Raw genomic sequence first — 23,707 nt, 5'->3', positions numbered from 1 at the left:
ATGGATGGTGTGTTCACTGGACACCAGCAGGCCCAACTAAACAAAGCAGGCCTCGGCTCTCTCTGGCCCGTTTGTTTTCTAAGTCGCAGTCCTCAGGCACGTTCACATGCTGCACGTAGTCACACTAGGAAAATGTCATCTCTCTAATCGACCTCTCCCAGGAGCTGGGACATGTCCGTGCTGACCACTGCACCACCAGGCTGCTCGGCCCACTTCTCTTCCTGAATCTGCAGGTCAGACGCTCGCCCACTGCTGTCACACCACACACCTAAACACCACACAGTGGCGTCCTTACCAGGCAGCTGAATCTTCCCAATGCGTTTCTCCACAGGACTGGGTAGACTCTCATGTTCTACTTTACAGATGTACTCCACGTCCTCCAGGTCACTCAGAGTCCGCGGGGTGAAGGTGACCCGGCTGTCCAGCTTGTAGGCATTGTCCTCCACTTCTGGTTCACCTTTATTAATGTCAGCCTTCCACTCAGTGGTCTTTGCACTGACCACACCACCTGTCTTCATGTCCCTCCGATGCCAGGTCACTGTGATGTCTTTGGGGTAGAAGTCCTTAATGGAGCAGCTCAGGGTGCAGGACTGGCCGACTCCATCACACTTGACTAGCCGTATATCTGACACTAGGGGGCGACGTTGCAGTCCTAAGAAACAGAAGTACAGAAGTGAGCCCCATGGTCACCTGAACAGAGGACTGACAGGAGGTCAGTGTGTGTGTCAGGACCTCAGTTAGAAAGTCAGGTAACACCCCTTCACCTCCCCAGATCTCACCAGGTATCTGCTGCTTCTCAAATTTCTTTTCTGTTGTCCCCCCTTCATGTTCCACTCTGCAGATGAACTCCGCGCCCTCCAGGTCCTTCAGGCTACGGGGGGTGAACTGTGCCTGACTGAAAAGCTCAAAGGTCTTGTCTCGAATTGAGGGCCCATGATTGGTCACCTGTGGTATGGTCTCCTCCATGTGTCCCTCAGTGACCCTCAGCCAGGTGACCTGCAGCGGTTTGGGGTAGAAGTCTGAGGCAATGCAGCTCAGAAAACAAGGCTGACCAAACTCTGAGAACTGGACGTGTATGTCAGAGAGCTGAGGGGCGCTGGAGACGCCTGAAGAGAGTGAGAGACAGAAAGACAAGGGTGAGGGTCTCAGACATGACATGAGAGTGATGGTCAGCCTGTGCAATTTATGAACATGAAGACTGAAGACTCAGACCTGCTTCATGTGTGTCAGCGCTGGAGTCACTTGAAGAGAAAGACTGTCGAGTGTCATTTCAGACTGGCCCATAATCCTTATCTACACCTAAACACATCGTGAGCCACCGCTTGAGCCATGAGGGCAGTGAAAGTGTCCACTCTGGCTCTGTGTGTGTGCCCCTTAAACACCTGGGGACCACTGTAATCAAAAACTGACATCCTTATGACAAACCTGAGTGTCACATGCCAATTGACCTGGTGAAACATGACACAATCCAGCAGGTGTCCATATGTGTTAGAGGTGAGGATCTGAATGCTGGATGACCAAAAAACAACAACACTGAATTTGAACCTTTGGAGAGAACACGAGCAGGGCTGCCGATGGTTGGCAGATGGCCGGCCTGTGCAGAGATTCATTGTTTTTGTATCCTAACAATCTCAGCAAGAGTGGTGGGGACAACCACAGGCTAATATGTCACAGACTGAAATACAAGGCTGTCAGATCTGAACACTAGCGTGGCCAATTGCTCGCTCGCGTACCGAAGTGACGTTAGCTGCAGGTGGAAGTCCCATTTTACTTTACGGTGCCCAGCAGAGTTGCTGTCTATTAGCCAGTGAAAGTGCCGTGAAGAAGCTGTCTGTTGTCACGGTCCTGCCTTTGTCCAGTCTGATGGCGGTCACGGGACATCATATCAAAGAGTTCTGAGCAGGCGTCAGCCACAGCGCTGCTCTCGTGAAAAGAAAGGAGATGAACGCCATCAACTCGGAGAGGGACAGGCGGGTTTGTTGTACCACGAGAACGTCACTGTGAGAATAAAACTGAATAATAAAAAAAAGTAACCCAAATTTACACTGGGTGTTACAGACTCAAATAAATTGTATGTTTCTATTAGATTGTACAGTAAATTGTGTCGATTTTTATTCTATTATTATATTGTGATTCCATCTCGCCTGAAGAAGGGGCCTGAGTAGACGTATTGTACTCTTTTTAGTTAGCCAATAAAAGGTGTCATTTTGCTTGACTTCTCATTATATTGTAGAAATAATAATAATAATAGCAGCTCACTGCGTGTCGAACCCGGGACCGTTGGGTTATAAGCCAACAGTTCTTACCTCTGCACCATTCAAGAACGCATCTAACGCCCTGTCGATTGACATTCGAGTTTGAGTCTTTAACTCATCGAATGCTTTTTGATTTCCTTTGGTTATATTCTTGAACATACGCACCCGTCTTTATGTGATATTTGGACCCTTCACGTTATTATTAGTAGAACATGGAAACAGTTTCTGCTTTAGGGTATGTCTTCAGCACTTCTTGCCTCACGTTTCCTTTCATCCTACGCTTACCCAGATCTTTGTAGACACGGATGTGGTATAGCGGGTCCACAGCGCTCTCAGTTTTTAAATAAATATTCACCGCACTCGCGGCGGTTTAATGAGGGGCGCGGTGGCCGTAACAAGCCGCAGGGCGATCTGCGGTGTGGGCGTTTCTCACCCAGTGCACAGGGTGAGGGTCTGCCCACATTCGTGATTGTTCCTGTGGCTAATGTGCTGCGGCCTCTCAGTGTAAATAAAAAGAAGGGGGAGAACGAAAAGAAAGGAACAAAACGGAACGAGAGAAAGTGAAGGATGGCGGTTATAGGAAGCGAGGGAGCAAGTCGGTGCAGGAGAGAGAGACACACGGTGCGTGTGGGCGAGTGAGTGAACAAGCGCTTGCGGGCAGCTGCATGGAAGCCTGGGTGTTAGGCCGACACCCAGGAGTCGTAGTAGAAGACGCTCCCGCTGAGCGATCAAGTAGCGCGAGTGATCAGTGAAGGGCGACTGGCCGCGGAAGGCCGGAAAGGCAGCGGGAGTTGGGAGGCTGGTGGTGGATTCCCCAGCGTGTGCGTCCTGGCCGTTGGGTGTGAACCAAGTCTCAGGCCAGGGATGAGTGCAAGACCGAAGCCAGGGATCGGGAGGTAGGAGGAAAGGGCAGCTGCAGACAGAGCCGGGAGAAGCAGGTGAGCCGCTAGTTGAAAAGAAGCGCTGGACTTGTTATTGATTTTAAGGACTGCTTCCTGGTGAACGTTTTAACCTCTGGTTTTAAGGATTGTCTTTGTTGTTCTATTTATTGATTTTTAACCTCCACGTTTTTCAGTTTTGAAAGCACTGCACTGACTTTGTGAACACTTTGTTTTTGTTTGACTATTTTAAATAAAAGCACTTTGCACTTTTTGAACCATCCCCTCGCTCAATTGTTGTTGTCTCACTGTCTAGCTCATCTCGGTGACATTATTGACGCTCCCAAACAGCGAATGGGAGCGTGGAGCAGAACTCGCATCGTCACACACGGAGCACACGTCAAGCGCATGTGTTCCAAATAACGATACCCTGTATTATTTACCCGATACAACTCCGGGACCCTCACATGCACATCAGGAGCCTTGGCTTGAGCTGGGAGAGCTGAGCTCCGTCAAGGCAGGAGATGAGACAGCAGGCTGCTTGCTCCTTGAGCTGACCGGCGCATTTACAACACAAAAGACGCTGACGGAGAGGTGCGGGGGGATTTAAGGTGGCCCGGGATTACGAGATTTGCTGTAGGCCTCAGGAATTCTAGTGTTAAAGATTATAAGAGCCACCAGTGGTGATGTTCAGGAGAGAATCCAAACAGAAAGCCATGGAGACAACCAAAAAGTTCATAAAAGTGGATCAGACAAAATTATGAGCAGTTGGAGCAAACGAGGAAAACGGGTGAACTGAAGCAGAAAGTCAAGGCCTGTCATTCCACAACATGAGGGGAATGTAAAAACAGTCACTGAGAAGAAGAAGTGAAAATATATAAAGTCTGACACACTGGAATGTGAAACTGGGACCAGGAGTCAGCTTCATAATACGTGAAATACAAATGGGCAGAAACTGGCACAACACACTGAGACTGAGGACCGCGTCAAACATGGCACAAGTTCATCAAACTAAACTGAGGCTGTGAAACGAGGAGTTGAGGTTACAACTCGTATAAGGAGACCATCAGGCCAAGCTGGCCGTGTCCCAGTGCCGTCTGTCCATGTCCTCTTCATTCCAGTCGCGGTATTGCAGACTTCATTAGAACTCCCCCAGTGACACGAAGTGCAAACATGCGGGCCGCACTCCAGACCAGCAGTCACGATGTCACGGGCCTCACTGTGTTCTCCACAAGGGGCTTCACACAATTAGAGACATTAAAACAATCTTAATGACTCTGAACTAACCCTTAACTATGTGATAAACGTCACAATCGAGTCCGCTTGTAGTCACATGACTCACACGCTCACGTGAAACATCAAGATGGCTGTCTTACCAGAGATCTGAAGCCCCCTAATGTGCTTCTCCATGGGCTCCGGCAGGCTCTCGTGTCCCACCCGGCAGATGTACTCCATGTCTTCCAGCTCACTCAGACTCTGCGGGGTGAACTCTGCCTCCGTGTCCAGCAGGTATCCCTTGTCTCCCCATATTGGGTCACCAGTCTTGACTTTGGCTTTGAACCCTGCCTTCTCCTGGTCACTCATGACTTTTGGGGTCACTTCACTCTGAACGAGGCGCTCCATCGCCTTCTTTGGTTTACCATACCCATGATGATTTACTGCTGTGGTACTTCTGGTCTGTGGTTTCTCCCAAATACTGGACTTTGTGGTTACTGGCAGAGACTCTTGGGGTTTGCTGTCTGCTCTTCCACCTTTTCCAGCCCTCAGCCAGGTCACCTTGACCATTTTGGGGTAGAAGTCCTTGATGGAGCAGCTCAAGACACACGGCTGGCCGACTCCATCACACTTGACTAGCCGTATATCTGACACTATGGGGCGCCGCTGCAGACCTGGAAAACAAGAGTGTAGACATGAGTCACCTCGTCTGCTGCACTGCAGAGTGTCAGGCCCTCGGTCCAGGCCCAGGTCAGATGACACTCCATCACTGCCCCAAACCACTTCATCACACGTCTCACCGGGTATCTCCTGCTCCCCACACCTCTCCTCCAGAGTCGTCCCCTTCAGGCTGTCGTGTTTCACTCTGCAGATGAACTCCGCTCCTTCCAGGTCCTTCAGGCTGCGAGGGATGAACTGCGCCTGAGTGAGAAGTTCAAAGGCCTTTTCGTGTATTGTGAGGCCATGATTGGTCACTTCTTGGATGACCACTTCCTTTTGTCCTTTAATGACCTTTAGCCAGATGACCTGAATCTCTCTGGGATAGAAGTTGGACACGGTGCAGCTGAAGATGCAGGGCTGACCAAACTGGGAGAACTGGGCCTGTATGTTAGAGAGCTGAGGAGTACTGGAGACACCTGAAGAGAGGGAGACAAAGGTAAGGGTGAGGGTCTCAAAAACACACCTGGTCAAAATGTATGGACAGTCGAGTAGGAGCAGAGAGGAGGCATTGGAGCCAATCAGGAGACAGCAAGAACACCAAGCAGCATTCCCGGCTGTACTGCAGCTCTTATTAACGGTGAAAGTTATCACTAAGAACGTTCAGAGGACGGCAGCAGCGGGAGTTACTGGGCCGTCAAGTGTGCTGCTGCTGCTCTTTTTGTGGGCAGCTCAGCAGTCTCGACACATCAACACACACAGGATAACAGCATCGACCTGACAAGGCAGCCTTCTGCTCCCAATGTCAATGTCCTCCTAATTTCCTCCCATTTTAGTATTTCCATCGCAGAACTCAACCCCATTCACATTGGATCTTTGTGGACTTCCCAATCAACTTACTGCACTTCTCTTTGGGAGAAAACCTAAACAAGACATGAGGGAAGGTGCAAACCTCACACAAGTAGCGACCAGTCAGGATTTGAACCCGGATCCATGGAGAAGCAGTTCAGATTCCAGCACGCTGCTGCTCACACCTTCATGTCATGGAGGAGACCCAGAAGTGAAGATGACCTCTTTAACCCCGCAGGCGTACTTACCAGGCAGTCGAATTCTCCCAATGTGTTTCTCAATGAGCTCCTGCATACTGCCATGTGTCACTTTACAGATGTACTCCATGTCCACCAGGTCACTCAGAGTTGATGGCATGAAGGTGACCTGACTGTCCAGTTTGTAGGCCCTCTTCTCCATCACTGGACCTTTTTTACTAATGTCAGCCTTCCACTCAGCGCTCCCTGCTTGGACCACACCACCCGTCTTCATGTCCCTCCGCTGCCAGGTCACTGTGATGTCTTTGGGGTAGAAGTCCTTGATGGAGCAGCTCAGGGTGCAGGGCTGGCCGACTCCATCACACTTGACTAGCTGTATATCTGACATTAGGGGGCGCCGCGGCAGACCTGAAAAACATGAGCAGATTAATTAAAAGAGGCCAGACGCCTGGAGCTTCGGCAGGTGGTCTCAACATGATGGGAGAATAGCAGCCACCTTTTATGGAATTAGTAAGAGTGAACTGTGCAGCTCAGGACGGTGAGAGCCGACAACACTAAACCTTAAAGATCTACAGACACAACATGGCATCATGGTGGCATAAGCACCGTCCCTAATCACCTCAGCCACCACACTCATCATTACGTGAGTCGTCCTTCACTCCGGTACTTGCACTCCTAAAGACAGCGAGCAAAGGAGGGAGAATGAAAATCCGTGGAGAGCCGGTGTTTTACTAGCGGTGGACATTTCAAAGTATTATTATAAAAATGAAAACTGCGGAAACCACAACAAAATGAAACCTCTCTGCAGAATTCTCTAACTGCATGTGGCAGTGGCTACCATAACCAACTGGGAGGTGAATCTGACCAATGACCATCCTGCAGTCATGTGACCAGGGACAGCTGCGTACCGAGCTCATGGAGCCACAAGGCCGTTCCTTTGGTTTACACCACTGCTGTTTATTGCACGTGTTGTTAGACTTCCTTTGGTTACGCGGCCATGTTGAACTTCACAGAAGCTCACCTGGACATCTGACGTCTCTCTTGGTGATGATGTGTACCCTATAAATGTTAGGTCACTAGCTGGCCACCAGAGCTGTCCTTCTTCTGTGTGTACTCTGGATTCCCCCACATTAAGGATTCACAAGTCCTACTAAGGTTCCCCCCGTCTGTGGGTAAAAGCAGCTGGTAAAATTTAAAGGCCGATACATCCAGTTCCCATGAAGCCTTAGGCCTGCTGGCTTGGTTTCATCAAGAAAGGCAGGTTTGATACTCTCCTCCTGTACCGCTCATAATTCTGCCCTCCTTCACTCCTGTTTACACTCCAAGATTTGGAAGACAGACAGGTGGTCACCTCTCTACACTCGATTGTACCTTTTGAGACACGGGACACACAGAGACCACGCTAATGACCCATGGGGTCTGTCTACCTCAGGAGCTCACCTGGTATCTGGAGCTGTGTGCAGCTTTTCTTGATGTCCCTTCCCTTCAGGCTAACATGTTGTACTCTGCAGATGAACTCCATGTCCTCCAGGTCACTCAGGGTCCGAGGGGTGAACTGTGCCTGAGACACCAGTGAGTACTTGTTGTCCTTCATTGATGGCCCATACTGGCACACTTGTGGCTTCCACTGGCCTGACAGGGCTGAAGATGTCTGCTGCATTCCTTTCTGCCTCCTCTCCCAGGTCACGTTGATCTCTTTTGGGTAGAAGTCTGACACAGCGCAGGTCAGAGTGCAGTGCTGGCCAAACTCAATGAATTGAGCCTGAACATCTGAGACTACAGGACGGCATGTGTCAGCTGGAAGAGAAAATCAGATTTTAGTCAAAGTATAAAATCCATTAGACTTGAATAGAAACAGGAAGGAAGTGAGAAGATGTTTCACTTGGGACCCTGAAGGTGACACCAGGCAAGAATTAAAAGGAGGAGCCAACACATCGAGAAACTCCTCCCACTAACCACACTTACCAGTTAACTCCAATCTACCAGACCGTTTTTCCATGGGTTTACCCATGAGGGTCTTGTGTCCCACCTGGCAGATGTAGGTCATCTCCTCCACTTCAGAGAGATTGTTGGGGATGAACTGGACCTCAGAGGTCACCTCATAGGTGTTATTCTTCTTCTCTGGCGTGGATGTGGTCACTTTTGTTGCCCACTGAGCTGACGTTTCAGTAACAGGCTGATTTCCACTCTTCGTTGTGATCCTCAGCCAGGTGACTGTGAGACCACTGGGGAAGAACTTGGAGATGGTGCAGCTCAGTGAGCAGGGCTCACCAACCTTTGAAAATTGGACCATTTCAATGTCAGCCAGCTGGGGGCGCCCATCAATACCTGTAACATAAGGATAGGACCAATCAGACACATGGACGGCTGGATGGCTGGTATTGGGCCATCATAAGTGTAGCAGCTTTACCTGCCGTGTCCCTTGATACTGTCTTCTCTGTCTTTCCTTGAGATATGTGGTCAGTTACCACGGACACCTTGAATCCAGGGGTCTGGACGTGAGACAGGGGGACGGTGCAGACACTCCATGCACTAAAAGTACCATTGCTGTGTTCTGTAATTTCTGGTAAGTCTGAGGTCACTTCACCTCCTACAGTTGACCACATGAAGCTGATGTCTCGTGGGTGGAACTCCTCTGCTTTGACCTGGAGTTTCACATCGGTGTCTTTGTCCGTAGAGATATTCTCGATTTCTGAGATCCGAGGGCGCACTGGACATCAAGAACACAAGAGACGCCAGTCAGTGTAATTCTGGGATAAATCAATTATAGGAAGAGGGAAGCAAGGCAGGACTGGGCAGCCATAACACACAAGTGGTCACTTACTGTACACCTGTTCCAGTTTCACTGTGCGCTCCACACTCCTCCTGGTGAGCCGGTGAGTGGCCCGACATCGAAGCACTGCCCCCTGGTGGTCTTGACTTTGAGCTGTAAACTGCAGAGTGATGGGCGTCTCTTTGATAAAGAAGCCTTCAGTGCTCGAGTCTCTCTTCAGGGTGTAATTAGATGAGTCCTTCAGTGGTACTGAGATACCATCCTCTGGGTCTCCCTGCTTGCTGCCCACCGTGTCCAGCTGGATTCCTTTGTTATTTATAAACCATTCCAGATTTACCCGATTTAGCCTCCAGCCTTTGAGTGTGCTCTCCAATGACCCGAGTTCACCGTGGATCAGTTTAAGAGGAACGAGAGGTGAGAGGGACACTGAAACACAGAGAAAGAAGAGGAGGTGAACAAGTGACCTGTGGAGTGACCACCATTTTATATTCACATACACTCACGACTTACACAAGAGGCCAACATAATCCGGTAAAGATCAGCCTGTGGACGGTTTGGTGACAAACTGACCACCAGAAATGAAGACATTAAACCTCACAGAACAACTCAAGGTAGCGTGACGCAGCATTTAAGTCTCTGGGCTTCAAAGTCTTAGGCTGTGGGTTCAAATCCCACTATTGACACTGTGAGACCCTCAGCAAGTCACTGGACCTGCCTGTGCGCCAACTGGGCAAAACAAAAGAAATGTCACCAATCGTATCTCAGAAGTTATGCCGTCTTGGATGAAGGTGTCGGCCAATAATGCGTGAATGATAATAAGGTACATTACTCCTGTTCTGGTTACTGAGGACCTCACATCAAAACCACCAGAACAAGAGGAACTTCAAAGAGAAGGACAGAAAGAATGAACTGCACCAGAGATGACAGCGGCCTCTCGATGTTCTCATTACATGTCACTAAGACGGTGGCCATTAGATTACAAACTTACAGAATCACGTGGGTCAATCAAAGGCAAAGAAGAAAAATAAAAATGAGCTGAAGTGGAATGTGTTAACAAGTCAGATGTATGGGGGCAGCAGCAGCATGTGGATCATTCGGTCATCCATCTGTCCAGTGTGTGACTCTGACGTCTCAAATTCGAGGTCACAGTGGACTATCCAGGCAGCATCAGGCACAAAGCACAGATCAGCCTGAAAGGGACGCCAGTCTACAACTCAACTCAAACTCACAGTGGATGTGGCAAGGCATCCGGTTAATCACGGATTACAAAAAGTAAAATGATGTACAATACACACTGGCCAATAACAATGCCAGCCCAGCAGAGCAACTTAACAGAAACTTCACGGTTTTCTTAACAGTCTACTTAACAGTTTCTTTGCACGGTTTGACAAGCTTCGAGCAGACTGGAGACTCACAGCCTGTGGTCGTACACATACATGATGTGCGGCGGGCACTCGAAAACATCAATACAAGGAAGGCAGCATGTCCTGATAATGTGCAAGGACGTGTGCTCCAGGCTGCGCTGAGGTATTTCCACACATATTCAATCTCTCGTTCCTCAGGTGTAGTCCCCTTGTGCCTGAAATCCACAATTATTTTACCTGTTCCCAAAAAGCCGAGGATAACCTATCTTAATGACTATCGACCAGCCGCTCTCACCCCTATCCTCACAAAGTGCTTTGAACGTCTGGTGATCACCCACATCAAAGCCTCCATCCCAGCTGATCCAGACCAACGCCAGTCTGCCTATCGGTCAAACAGATCAACTGAGGACGCCATCTGTGTGGCTCTCGCACCTGGAAAAGCCCAACAGCTACTGTATGTTAGGATGCTCTTCATTGACTACAGCGCTGCATTTAATCCCATCAAACCAAACCAGCTGATCCAAAAACTCTATCCACTCGGACTTGCTCCGTCCATATGCAACTGGTTACTGGACTATCTCACCAACCGCCCCCAGTCTGTCAGGACGGGCAAACTCACATCCTCCACCCTTACCCTGAGCACTGGTGTGCCCCATGGATGTGTGCTAAGTCCCCTTCTCTATGCACTCTTTACCCATGACTGTCAACCCCTCCACCAATCAAACATTATTGTTAAACTGATGCGACTGTCATTGGACTTGTAACAGACAACAGTGAAGCTGCATATAGAGAAGAGGTTCAGAATCTGACAGCACGGTGCAACACCAACAACCTGGTCTGAAATACCAAAAAGACCAAAGACGTTATTCTGGACTTTAGGACCACTAAAACGACCAATCACAGTCCGATAACAATCAATGCATGTGCTGTGGAGAGAGTTTCCAGCGTGAAGTTTCTAGGAGTCACCATCTCAGAGGACCTCTCCTGGGCTGGAATAGGCAAAGCACAACAAGGCCTTGATGTTCTCAGGAAGCTAAGGAGAGCTGAGCTCCCTCAGAAGCTGCTGCTTCATTTCTATAGATGTACCATCTCAACTAATGGCATGATGGCCTGCAGGTACAACAGCTGCGCCGAGGCTGCTCAAGAAGCCCTGCAGCGGGTCGTAAAAACAGCAGAGGCCATTACTGGGACTGAACTGCCATCACTCAAACTCTCATATAAGACTCGCTGTGTGAGAAGGGCCGAAGACATTCTCATCCTGGAAATTCTTGGTTTGAGCTCCTCCGGTCAGGCAGACGCTTGAGGTCAATCTGTGGACGCACAAACTGACTAATAAAGAGCTTTATCCCATCTGCCATAACCTTTCTGAACTCTGAATCTCCTCAGTCTGAGATCATGTTTAACTGAACATGTGCAATAAGCTGTATTGGTAATGTGCGATATATTAATGTATTACAATATAGAATATGGAATGTACGATTCATTAACAGGTGGAATAACAATCTATGCTGCTGTACTTTGAGCGATAATAATTTGCACTTGTTACTTGATCACGTAACACTGTATACGACATATTTGGAATTATTTGACTTCTCTTTAAATGCACCTTGGGGGACCTGGAGACACAGGAGAAACCAGCTGAGACAACCCTAACCCTAACCCTAACCCTAACTGGTTGACTTTACATGCATGTTTATCTCCCCGGATGCCCCCCTAAGTCTGAGTCACATTACATTATGAAGTCGATGACGTTGTTGAAGTCTCAATTTCCCTATGTTGGCAAAGTTTCCTGATAGGAGTGGCACAGAAGTTGAGGACCACCTAAGGTCAGTCCCGTCAAGTACCTCAAGTGTAGGCATGGAAGGTCAGCAATCACCAGCGTGGCTAGTAAAGATCACATGACCAAGCAGCCTCCTGTCCAGACTTTGGTGACTCTGGTATTCACAAGGCCCTCGGCTTTCATCACGTAGACATTGAACCGTCAGCCTGTCAACAAGACCCTCAAGACGACAGAAACACGCTCGTGTCTCTTATTAATAACACAAAGCAGGTAGAAAGAAACACTTAAAGTCAACTAAATGAGTCCTAATGTGTGTAATCATTCATCAACATCAGGAGCAAATCAGAAAATAAGATGGACCCCCATGGATAGTAAAACAAGACGTACGCATGTCAAACAATAAGACGGCGACTGCAGAACAAGCGCTCATTACAGATCTCAGGTGTTTATCTGCATCTAACTTATGAGGCCAACGCCTTCGCCTCACAATATTCAAACATAAGATGAGTCCGTCCCAGGGTGTCGGCGGGTCTGCTTTGTGAACGTGAACATCACCCCAGGTTGGTGAGCCCCGCCGCCCACACCACCCGTGTTTGCTACTTAATGTCAGATGTGCCAGTCCTTCTTTGGCCTTGGCTCGTTTCTTATGTCCTTTATGCTTTGGACTTGAACCCATCTCAGAAGTTCATGTCACACACATGGAGGTCTTTGGCTTAGCGGCGGGACACATCGAGTGTTACTCACAGTCCGGTGACCAGCGGTCATGTGGAGTTTGACTGCCTTGAGCCTTCAGCATCATTTCAGTGTCTTTAATGAAGTAAATCAGTTTTAATAAAAGTCACACATAAGTGAGGTGCGACATAATACCCAGAATTCATTGAGCGATCGCAAGCTATGCTATGATGTTCATGAGACTGAGGAGCTGAGCCAATGCCCATATGACAGGAGGAGAAGACAACTGACGAAAAGGGCAACTTACCGGAGAGAAACCAGCAGAGCACAACCAGCAGCAGGACGAAGGCGACGACTGCTAACACGATGGCTGTGATCTCGCCGCCGGTCAGTCCCGTGTCTGACAGAAGGACAGAAAGAGAGAGAGAGAGGTGACAACACAAATAAAGGCACTGAAAAGCTCAGGGTCAGACACAAGCCAGGCTGTCACCTGTCACATGAGATATTCTACCAGGAGGTCTCCATAACACGTTAACCTGACCCCACCAGACCTGCTTGGCCCAGAGAACACCACGGACGTTCGTGAACAGTTCACTAAGCTCCCCGCATACTCACATGTGACCGATAATCTCTGTGGACTGCTCAGCGCCTTGTGTCGCACCTCACAGGTGAGTTCACTGCGGCTGTTGGGCGTGAAGCGGTAAACACTCCAGGAGCTGTAGGTGCCATCGGGATTCAGGAGTGGCTCTGTGGTGTTAAGTGGGGCCACAGGCACGTCACCAACGGTCCAAGAAAACCGAATGTCTTTAGGATAGAAGCTGTCGGCAGCACAGGTGAAGGTGTCTTCAGTGAGCAGCCGGACTGACTTTGGGGACAGCGAGACTTCAGGAGGAACTGAGGAGATAAAGACAAGCAGGTTAGGACTTGAGAAGATCAGCTTAAACCGTGAGACACACAAGAGCATGAAAGGGCTGCGCCAATGCTGGCGAGAAGTCTAAATGGAGCCATATTTGATCTGCCTGATGGGTTTGTGCCAGCACAGCCTCTCCACAATGGCAAGTCCTCTCTATTCACATGTCATTCTCTTCACTGCATTTCAGAAAATGGCAGCCAGCGAACTCTGATATGCTCGTGCGTGGTCTTTATAAAGAGTCCCTGAAGTTACCAAATGGCCTCAGTCTCTGGTGGAGAACACCGATACCAGGACCTCCCTGCCCTATTTATAAAGCCCCTTTTCTGTCTCTATGTAACACCTGCCATGTCCATCTACAGGGCGACTCTTCGGTGTCCTTCCCAAGTGACTTTCCTGCTTGCTTAGGTGACATCCTTAGACATCCAGAGTGAAAACAGTGACAAGTGCAAACTCCGGTCAGCCTTTGGTCCCACATACCCTCAGCTTTCTGGGGACCCCACAAGACACAGACTCTGTTCCCAGAATCTAAAGCCCACCACAAAGTAACAGCACTGTGCCTACCAATCACCTGACCGAGTGTTTGTTCCTATGGAAACACAAACATGAACATGTGAGACCCTCAAATTCCATGTGTCTTTCTGAAGCAGTGATGGCAGCCCACTGCTATCAGGAAACATTGGTGTAATGGCTGCCAGCACCGCCTGCAGGACCTGAAGCCTTGGCAGGACTGGACCATCAGGCACCGGTTCACTCCCTGCATGACCCTGAGCGTCACCTGCAAACTGCTGCCTTAATGCTTCTCAGAGTCCGGGGTTCAAACTGTTTATGTGGAGATTGCACGTCCCCTCCATGCCAGGTCTCCTCCAACATCCCAAAGACTACTTGACAACTCTAAACTGGTGCCACATGCCTGAGTGTGGGGGTGTGTGAGGGGTCTCTGCACTGGACTGGCATCGTATTGGCAGGTGGCACCCGTTCTGTAAATGATCCTGCTGGACAGGCTCCCACTACTCTGGAATTGCGTGGCTGGATGGACCTTCTTAATGCTCAGTGACCTAAAAAGGTCAATGACAATCCAAACAGGTATCTGTCACTCTCTTCATTCTGATTTTCTGGTGGCCGCACTTTTATCTCCGTCTAAAATCAATAACTTAGTGCAGCTGAGAGCGTCACAGGATTTTAGCCCGCCTTTCCTCACAGCACCCACTGAGGACCCTGCCCTCTGGTGGTCACTTACCTTGGATGGTCAGCGCCATGCTGGCTGATTTTTTCTCCTTGCCATAGGTGACCTCACATTCATACTGTCCCTCGTCTCTTTTCACGATGGATTTCAGGAGCAGGGAGGCGTTTCCTTGAGTGATGTAACTGTCAAACAGACTGGCCTCATGTCTTGACGTGGTCTCCCCATTCTCAAACTTGGCCACACTGAACCCGTACTGGTTCCAGACAACAGTCAGCAGATTGGGGTTAACGGGGCCAGGGTCCACCGTGAAACTGCACTGAAGCACGACATCCATATGCCGATGGGCGATCACATTTGACTCGGGGGCAAAGACATTCAATGAGGCCTCCGTGACTGGAAACACTAAAAAACAACGGCAGAGAGAAGAAATGTGAGCTGAGGAGATCCAGGAGGTGACCGCTTTATGAGCACTTAATAGGAACTCGCCATCATCGGGACACAGCTCTTAAAAAAGACGTGGCGGCTGGCCGGCCTGCAGCATCTCCGCCTTCTTAGTATGGAGGGTCTCTCAAAGGACCTGACAGGAGTCTCGCTGCTCATGGAATGAAATGTCAGGATCCGCAGACTCGACACCAGACCATCTGATGACAGTGCCACTCTGATGGCTATCGGCACACGTCACAGCAAGTGTAGCAGGAGCACAAAGAGCTGCGCTTCTCGGTTTACTCTTTTGTTTCTTTACTCATTTGTCTTTTCTATTGTTAGCGCTGTTTCTGTTATGCTACTCAGACTTACCAGACAGTTCTTAATATATACAGCAAATAAAAATTTAAATTTAAAATATAAAAAATAGATAGATAGATAGATAGATAGATGAAAGGCACTATATAATAGATAGATAGATAGATAGATAGATAGATAGATAGATAGATAGATAGATAGATAGATAGATAGATAGATAGATAGATGAAAGGCAAGATAGATAGATAGATAGATAGATAGATAGATAGATAGATAGATGAAAGGCACTATATAATAGATAGATAGATGAAAGGCACTATATAATAGATAGATAGATAGATAGATAGATAGATAGATAGATAGATAGATAGATAGATAGATAGATAGATAGATAGATGAAAGGCACTATATAATAGATAGATAGATAGATAGATAGATAGATAGATAGATAGATAGATAGATAGATAGATAGATAGATAGATGTAAAGGCACTATATAATAGATAGATAGACACACAGACAGATGGTGGGTTCACTGCCATCGACTTCAGTTCTGCTGCGCGGCTCGGCGTATTCACTGCTCTTCTAACACTTTTCTTTGGACTCGCGATCGTAACGTTTTTGAACCAACAGTTTTTCTTCCTCCACTTGCCACGACAGTTTGTGAACAATTCAAGCTCATTCTCCATGACGTTTGGCTCCTCCTTATAATCTTTATGAAAGTTTTACAAATCACCTCGGAGACCCCCAGCCTACCACTAGAGGGAGCCCGCGTAGCAGACTTTGAGAAGCGCTGGCCTGGCTTCGAACTTCTGGTCAGCTGAAGGTCTTGAGGTGAAACTGGAGGGATGGCATGATTATGGGGGGGGGTCCTGGGGTACTTGCGTACGGGTCATCACAGAACTGCTGATTCTGAGTTCTTCTTTTCTCGTAAATGGAAAGTGAAAGTAACTTTGTTGGGGCTCTGATGGTGCGGGTGCTGCTTTTCAGTTCATTTCTGTTAGTGAATTGGTGACCATGAGACCCTTCAGAACACGTCACTGTTAAACCCCCCTAAACCCCAAGGCTGGCACGAGCCCATCGGGACTGGCAGCTGAACAAAGACTGGCAGGAATGAATGGAAGCATCTCCTGAGCGGGTGCCAGACATTTGTAGTTTTAAATGGCCATTCAATTAAATAAATAAATAAATAACCTTCAAATATTTTACAGCAGTATATCCGCTTTAAGTTGCCTATTCGTGTTTCTGAAACAATACTGAAATGAAATATCTGATGTACAAAAACTTTTTCAAAGAAAGTGTCCACTCAATTACATTTCTCTTTGTTTTATAAAACTTGGTGTTGTTTTCTTGAAGTCCGCCACACGAGCGTCACGGCAGCCCTCGGAGCCGATCTGTGACGTGACGTGACGTGACGGCCGCCCGCCTGCCCGCTTAGCCCATCCGCCGGTCATCGGCCTCGACGCGCATTACGTGACTGGCGCGGTGGGCTCTGCAGGCTGCCGTTGGCCCACCTCGAGTCTTCACATTTCTTTTCTTTTATATTATTTGCCTCCATCCTTTTGCCCTCATTTTTCCCCACACGCCCCGACGTGCCTGCCACGCCGCTGAGGGTCCTCGGGGAGTCTCAGCAGAAAACAAACAAACGGTACCTGCAGTCGCGCAGAGAATCAGCAACGGCAGCGGAGGTGGCCGAGTCACCGTTCGAGTCACCGTTCGAGTCACCGGTCGAGTCATCGTGGCGCCCCGTACTGTCTGCAGAATAACAACGAGCGAGGACGTGCATTTCACGGAGGGATGGCGGGATGGACGTAGCCCGGAGATCGCCGCGCTTTTTCTTTCACTTTCTCTCTGACTCGGCTGACCCTCCAGTGACACTCGAGTGACACTCACGGCGCGGCTGTGACAGGGGACACCGCCTTGGGGGAGCGGCGATGCTCAAACGGTCTACACGACGAAATGTCGGGGGGCGAAGGGGGGCGGGAAGTTAAAAATGTCCGGGAAATTCCGAAATGCCGCTGCAGGAGGTGACAACGGCCACGTGACGCGCGATGTTCATTTATTTGTGGCACTGAGGGGATGGCACCTCCTGGGGGGCTTGTGCAGGTCTGTGTGGCGCCTGTCCTCCCTCATTACTGAAAGTCAGCGCCGTCACAATCCCCCCGTCAGCAGGCCAGACCCCCCATTTTGAAACACCAAATCTCTTAAATATCGTTCGGCAGTTTACACGGCAGCACAATTCGGGCTCCAAACATTTTAAATTATTACCATTACAACTTCCAATGTACCCTCAGCAACGGCCTGGCATGTGACGGCTACAGGAGGTTATGCACAAATGAGGGGCACCGACACGAGCCCCCTAACTGAGCAGGCTGTCAAGATGAACACCTACATGATAAACAAGAACAGGAGAGTTCAATGTTTGAAATATTCAAATGTCGAAATATTCTCGATTGCAACAGAAATGTGTCACTTGTCACCCTCTGGTAGCGGTCCGCGGTGGGCTCGACCCCTAGTGAAAGACCAAAAATCACATGTAACATAATGTATATAAAATATCAAATAATCGCATTACATTCACAATCACCAACCTTGAAATAGTCCAAAACGACCCCCAGGTTTGAAATGTGTCCCATGTCACTTCATTAAAACGTATATAATGAGCAAAATCACGTGTGGGAGTTCTCCAGTCCCCCCGATTTGAAAGTTCTGTAGAGCGGAGTAACTCGGGCACCTCACATGCCAACGGCGGGTGGTCTGGGGTCGGTGGTCTGCATAACTTCACATCCTTCTGCTCCTTTTCGTCACAGGGGTGTCATTTCCAACACAAAATAGGCCCAAAAATGAGGGGGTCTAGAGAAGCAGAAATAGGGGGGAACCCGAAACAGCTGGACATCATATGTGGGGGTCCCAGTGAGACGGTGAAAAGCCCCCTGGAAGTCATTTTTAGAAATAACTGAAGTTTAATGAACTTGTCAGGCAGCCCCCCGCGCCCCCCACTGCGCCCTGACAGGAAGAGTTAAGATGGAGAAACTCGAGGCGACGTTCACACCAAAGCACAGCTTCATTTACAAAGCAAAAGTAAAAGTTGAAAGAAATAAGACTCCCCTTCTAAATTCTTGACAAAATGACAATGAGACACAAAACGGGCCGCCACGTGACCAGCTCACCTGAGCCCATCACACAATATCTGACAGTAAAGAAAGATGAACGTCTCGGTGAGGTTGATCTCTAAAACATCTTCGCAGTGAAGTTTTGGAAATGTCGGCTGTGGCAGAACGAGGGCCGCAACAAGCCGTGGAATTAAAGAACAGCAAGAATCGGCTTCTCATTAAGAGACTGGTTGGAGTTTGAAGTCCCAGTTTAGCTGCTCGTCTGTGGGCTCGTGTCACATCTCTTTTCTGTTTTACTGTCATTTAATCAAGAAACTGACTGAATCCCTAAAAACAGGGCTATTACAACGAAGGGCAAAGTAGCCAATGAGCAGTGAAAACTTCTCTGTGATTAGGAAAGTGGGGTGGGAATGAAAACCTGCAGCCACTGCGGCCCTCCAGGCCCAGAGTTCGACACCCCGGAGGTGCAGCAGCTTTTATTTGAGGTGCTCTCTGTGTGAATCAGTGGGTGGTCGCCTGCCAATCACTATAAATCTGGAGGGTCTCCCACAGTCCCTGGGAGTTGGTGACTTTGCTGAGCCTTTGCTGTGATCTTCTGAACCTGCGCTCTGTTTGTGACTCGAGTTTCAGGACTTTGGGTTCGCTTTGGCGCCTCAGACAGTTCCTTCATGTCGTTGTGGAGCTCGCGTTACGTCTGAACAACTTCATGAAGAATAAACCTTTTCATTTCATAAAATATTCCAGGAGGCCTTGCTAGTTTCTAGCCGGAGTTTGGTGGTCTCCTCCTCCCCCTAGTGGGCTTTGTTGGAAGTGTTTTCTGAGCTACCGGGCCTTACAGGCTTTGGGGGCTTCAAGTTCTCAACACTCATCACTGCAGCCAGAATGCAGGTGGGTGTCTTTCTTTCTTTCTTTCTTTCTTTCTTTCTTTCTTTCTTTCTTTCTTTCTTTCTTTCAATACTTTTCCTTAAGGAATACCAAAAAGAATTTAAATAAAATGGCAATTCTGAAATATACAGGGCAGCACGGTGGCGCAGTGGGTAGCGCTGCTGCCTCACAGTAAGGAGACCCGTCTGGGTTCCCTTCATGGAGTTTGCGTGTTCTCTCCGTGTCTGCGTGGGTTTCCTCCGACAGTCCAAAGACATGCAGGTCAGGTGGACTGGCGATTCTAAATTGTCCCTTGGTATGCGTGTGTGTGCCCTGCGGTGGGTTGGCACCCTGCCCAGGGTCTGTTTCCTGCCTTGTGCCCTGTGTTGGCTGGGATTGGCTCCAGCAGACCCCCGTGATCCTGTGGTTAGGATATAGCGGGCTGGATGATGGATGGATGGATGGATGGAAAAGTACTGCGCCACATTCTGAGTCATTAAATTGTGAAAGCAGGCACCGTTAAATGAACGTCATCTCATTCCAACAATCTAAAGCTTAGACCTAAGACGACATGTCACGTCTGACGTTGTTAAATTGGTTTTTTTTTTTTTTTTTAATGAATAAACAAACAGATACTGAGAGAATACCAAGCACCAAAAATATTTAGAAGTTTAAAGCCTTATCAAAGCCACAGCCCTGCTTCACTTTCTGCCATGTTGAGATTATAAACTTATTAATGTAGTTGTATAATTTAACAAATCAGCGCTTGCAGATGATTTGAATGATGTTGTCCTTCTTGTGTGTGATGTGACACTGACCCCGATGCCCGTTTGCCATTTTCAATGAAACTGTTAACCCAACATGAAGCTCCGTCACCAGACAGAGGAGCTCTTGCTGCATGACTGACGTCGTTTCTGAACGTCTCGGAGTGGCAGGACCAAGGACATGAGGCACAAACAAGGAGCCATCATCGGGTCTCCACCTTCACAAAAGGCTCACAAATGTGTACAGTGGGTGACAATTGATGAGACAAATGTGCCAAGATGGGTGAAGAGGCTCAAAGAAGGTGAAACCACATAGCGGCAGGGTTAGGGTCAGGGTTATGTCATATCAGATGACGTCATTACTGTACATGTGAGAAGTTCATTATTGGAGCTCATCTGAGCTGAAGGATGCCAGTCAGTCAGTCAGTCAGTCAGTCGTCCAATGAACAGCATGTACAGTAGCAACTATCAAGGTGGTCTCTCTGCCAATTCATCTCTGCAAGTCTAAGAAAAGATCTGACCATTGCACAAAAGACGCTAGCAGTCTGGCACCTGCCTGTGTAATAACTCGTGGACATCCGGCCACACCCACATCTGGACATCCGGCCACACCCACATCCCATCCCACATCATCTTGGTCAGTAATATTTCCTGTGTGACACCCAGAGCCGTATTTCTGTATTGTTGTGTGACGTTTTCTCTTCTTTCTGCTACTTTTGTCATTTTATGTTCTGTCCGTGTGTTTGTGTTGCTTGGTTTCATTTTATACGTATGTACTTGTTTATCTATATAAATACATCCATTTTGGGACATTATTCTTCTTCCTTTCTTTGGTTTTCCCTAGACAATCACTTTTAAAGCCTACTTATTCTGGTCGTGTCCGTTCTGCTTTACTTGCGTACGCTGGAGTTCACTTTTCTATTTTTCATGATGTGTCCCTCATTTGTTTCCGTTTCTGATATTTTGTACATATAATTTGATGTTAACGGATGTTTTCCCTTCATTTTTCAATTGAATGTCCTGCTTCTTCCATAAGCATGTGATGGGTCACACAGTCAGAGGGTTAAACGTGACAAGGACTGTGAAATAGCCTGGCGGCAGACCGTGGACCGGGTTGAGGCTGAGAAGATGGACGACCCAAAAGCCCGCAGATGAAAAGCCCATTTAGTTTCACTCTCTCTCTGCATGTGGCCGACTTTAACGCCAGACCTTCTTCCATCTTTATTCAAATTCTGCTTTAATTCAGGCCAGTGTCCCCTTTGTTAACGTCACAATGACTTATTTGTACAGAAATTCAAGGCTCACTCTTCTGTACATAACCGTGCAGATTCTGCATTTCTACCCGTTTCTTAAGTGCCGAGCCCCCTTACACACACACACAGGGGGGTCTGCATTCACAGAAGGAGTGGCAGACATTCATGTGATTGTAACCTACAGTGTCACAACAAGAGAAAGGGATCAAAAAGGGACAAAATGAAGTCCCCAAGCATGGTGACTAGCAGGGCTGACAAATGCACTTTGTGCTTTACAAGATACGTTAGGGGCACTCAGAAACGGAGAGGACATGATGGGCAGTGCCAGTCAATCCACTAGGTGACATAGGTGGCCCTCATCTACTTATAAGAGACACGTGCTGCAGACACCAAGGGGGTATCCCCCAGTAGGCATACTCTGATTATTCTAAGTGGGCACCCACTGAATGCTGTTTATGAAAATTAAAGTCTGCACACCAAGGGGCACAATCTCCTTAAAGTCCTCAGTAGACACTAAGGGCCCAGACCCCCGGGGTCATCAAAGTCTACACACTATCGTCCAGCCCACCATGGACTCCAAATGGCTGTCACTATTGCTGGCCCTAAATGAACTTGTCACCCATGCAGAGCACTGCCATTACATGGCGATCCCTAAAAGTGAGGGCACACTCGCATGTCTGCAAACACTTCAGGTGTATCTTTGTATGACCGGATTACCCTTCTGTGCCCCCGTAATTGTCCAGTTTGAGGGATGACAGAGTGAACGACAACTAGCTGGACCTCCAGAGTCTGAAGAAACGCGACCCACTGATTAGAGGTCCGTGTGCTGCCCTGTCCCACAAAGTGCCACTCCATGCCTGCCTGTCAAAAGTCAGCCCCCCAACCGCCCACCCTCTGTGCTAATGACAGATGAGGACAAGTGGTGGCACCTTAAAAGTGTCACATAGCTCAGGTGCCAGCTGCTCAGTGGGCACCACCCAGATGAAGTGAGGCTACCTTGGCTTCCTCTGATGGCTCGGCAGTCACCTGACTACACTGACTGCCCTTGTCCTTACTTCATGACACTTGGTTACATTTGGGTGTTGGGGTGCATCTGGTGAAAGGACAAAGAAGGGGGGTGTTATGGGTGCCAGAAGCCATTCCCTATTATTGACTCGGAGGTCCTCTGCCGATGCCACCTCTGCGTGGTATCAAATCTCAGTGCAGACTAGCTGGTGGATGAGCTGCCCACCTCCCTCAGTCTGTGTAAGGAGACCCTCTAGTTTGGTGAATTCAATTATCAACCGATTGTCACTCGCTGGCATTTCGTTCCGAGCTCTTAACTTGTGACGGTCGATTTTGTCCCCTTTGCCCCTGTCACACTTGTTTCCAAACAGTCCCCAGCCTGGGGTTTACTCGATCTCACTGACTTCTTTATGCCGCGTCAGCCGAGCTAACGAATGTCAATGTCTACGTAGACGACACGAATTTGCTGTCGCAGACGTTTTTCAAAAGTGCACTCAGTGCCACTTTGTTACTCTAATCTGATGAAGGGGCGTGTAAGTGCCATGTTGTTTGTAAGTTGCGTGGTGGCCTTGCACAAAAGGAGCCCCCCGTGATCAGGCCTGTCTGTCCCCTCGTGCCACCAGCGGGCCCGGCTGAGGTGCCAGGGCCCGTGCTTTGCAGGCTGGCACGACTCCCAGCGTATATGACTGCTGAACGCGAGGCGGTTTTCCTCCGCACTGGGCGCATCCCGTAAGCAGGAGGTGCCTCCCCGCCGTTTCGACGCCATCTGAAGATAACAGCGCGTCTCGTCAATCGAGGAAGCGGCGCGCGGAAGTGCAGGATCACCGAGCGGTCAGCACCGCGGTCAGCACCGGAGAATCTTCGGTGGAAATAAAAAGACAAAAGACGTACCTGCGGCCGAGAAGAGTATCAGCAGAAACCGCGGAGCCATCGCGTCGGAGAGCCCGAGGAGTAACGGCGTTCTGCGGAGTGCGCGCCCGCGACCGGTTGGGCGGAGTCTTAAGCAGCACGCTTTTACTTTCACTTTCGGGCCGGCGCGGGGACGCGCACATCCTGGACGAGCCCCGGCTGACCCCTGAGCGCGGCCCCCTTCGTCAGTCGTGCACACGCACGTAACTCCGCAGGGCTTCATCTTTTAATTTTTAAAAATATCTCATAACTCGCCACCGAAAAAAGTGACATCTGAAAAGTAAGTGAAGCAAGTGAAGTCAACAAAAACGAGAGAGAGTTGG

The 23,707-nt window shown here is 48.8% G+C and overlaps 1 protein-coding gene across 3 annotated transcripts in view; it reads right to left on the bottom strand.

The window, feature by feature from the left end:
• The window catches only part of LOC120536418, a 33,618-nt gene extending 10,130 nt beyond the window's left edge, over positions 1–23,488 (bottom strand). The window contains exons 1-13 of one of the 3 annotated variants that reach the window (XM_039764754.1): positions 23,367–23,487; positions 14,791–15,138; positions 13,256–13,534; positions 12,948–13,040; positions 8,876–9,250; positions 8,462–8,761; positions 8,017–8,379; positions 7,492–7,848; positions 6,103–6,459; positions 5,149–5,484; positions 4,510–5,022; positions 780–1,106; positions 296–652 (exon numbers count right to left, since the gene is read on the bottom strand). In XM_039764754.1, coding sequence (XP_039620688.1) covers positions 296–652; positions 780–1,106; positions 4,510–5,022; positions 5,149–5,484; positions 6,103–6,459; positions 7,492–7,848; positions 8,017–8,379; positions 8,462–8,761; positions 8,876–9,250; positions 12,948–13,040; positions 13,256–13,534; positions 14,791–15,138; positions 23,367–23,406 — 4,045 coding nt within the window. In that variant the 5' untranslated portion in view covers positions 23,407–23,487. Of the gene's footprint in view, positions 1–295; positions 653–779; positions 1,107–4,509; positions 5,023–5,148; positions 5,485–6,102; positions 6,460–7,491; positions 7,849–8,016; positions 8,380–8,461; positions 8,762–8,875; positions 9,251–12,947; positions 13,041–13,255; positions 13,535–14,790; positions 15,139–17,128; positions 17,423–23,366 lie in introns of those variants that run through there. The other 2 variants (XM_039764755.1, XM_039764756.1) reach the window with 2 other exon arrangements.
• Between the last annotated feature and the right edge of the window lie 219 nt (positions 23,489–23,707).

This window comes from Polypterus senegalus, chromosome 10 (genome assembly GCF_016835505.1).
Source record: "Polypterus senegalus isolate Bchr_013 chromosome 10, ASM1683550v1, whole genome shotgun sequence".
Classification (NCBI taxonomy): Eukaryota; Metazoa; Chordata; class Cladistia; order Polypteriformes; family Polypteridae; genus Polypterus; species Polypterus senegalus.
This window is presented reverse-complemented; position numbering and strand designations above follow the sequence as displayed.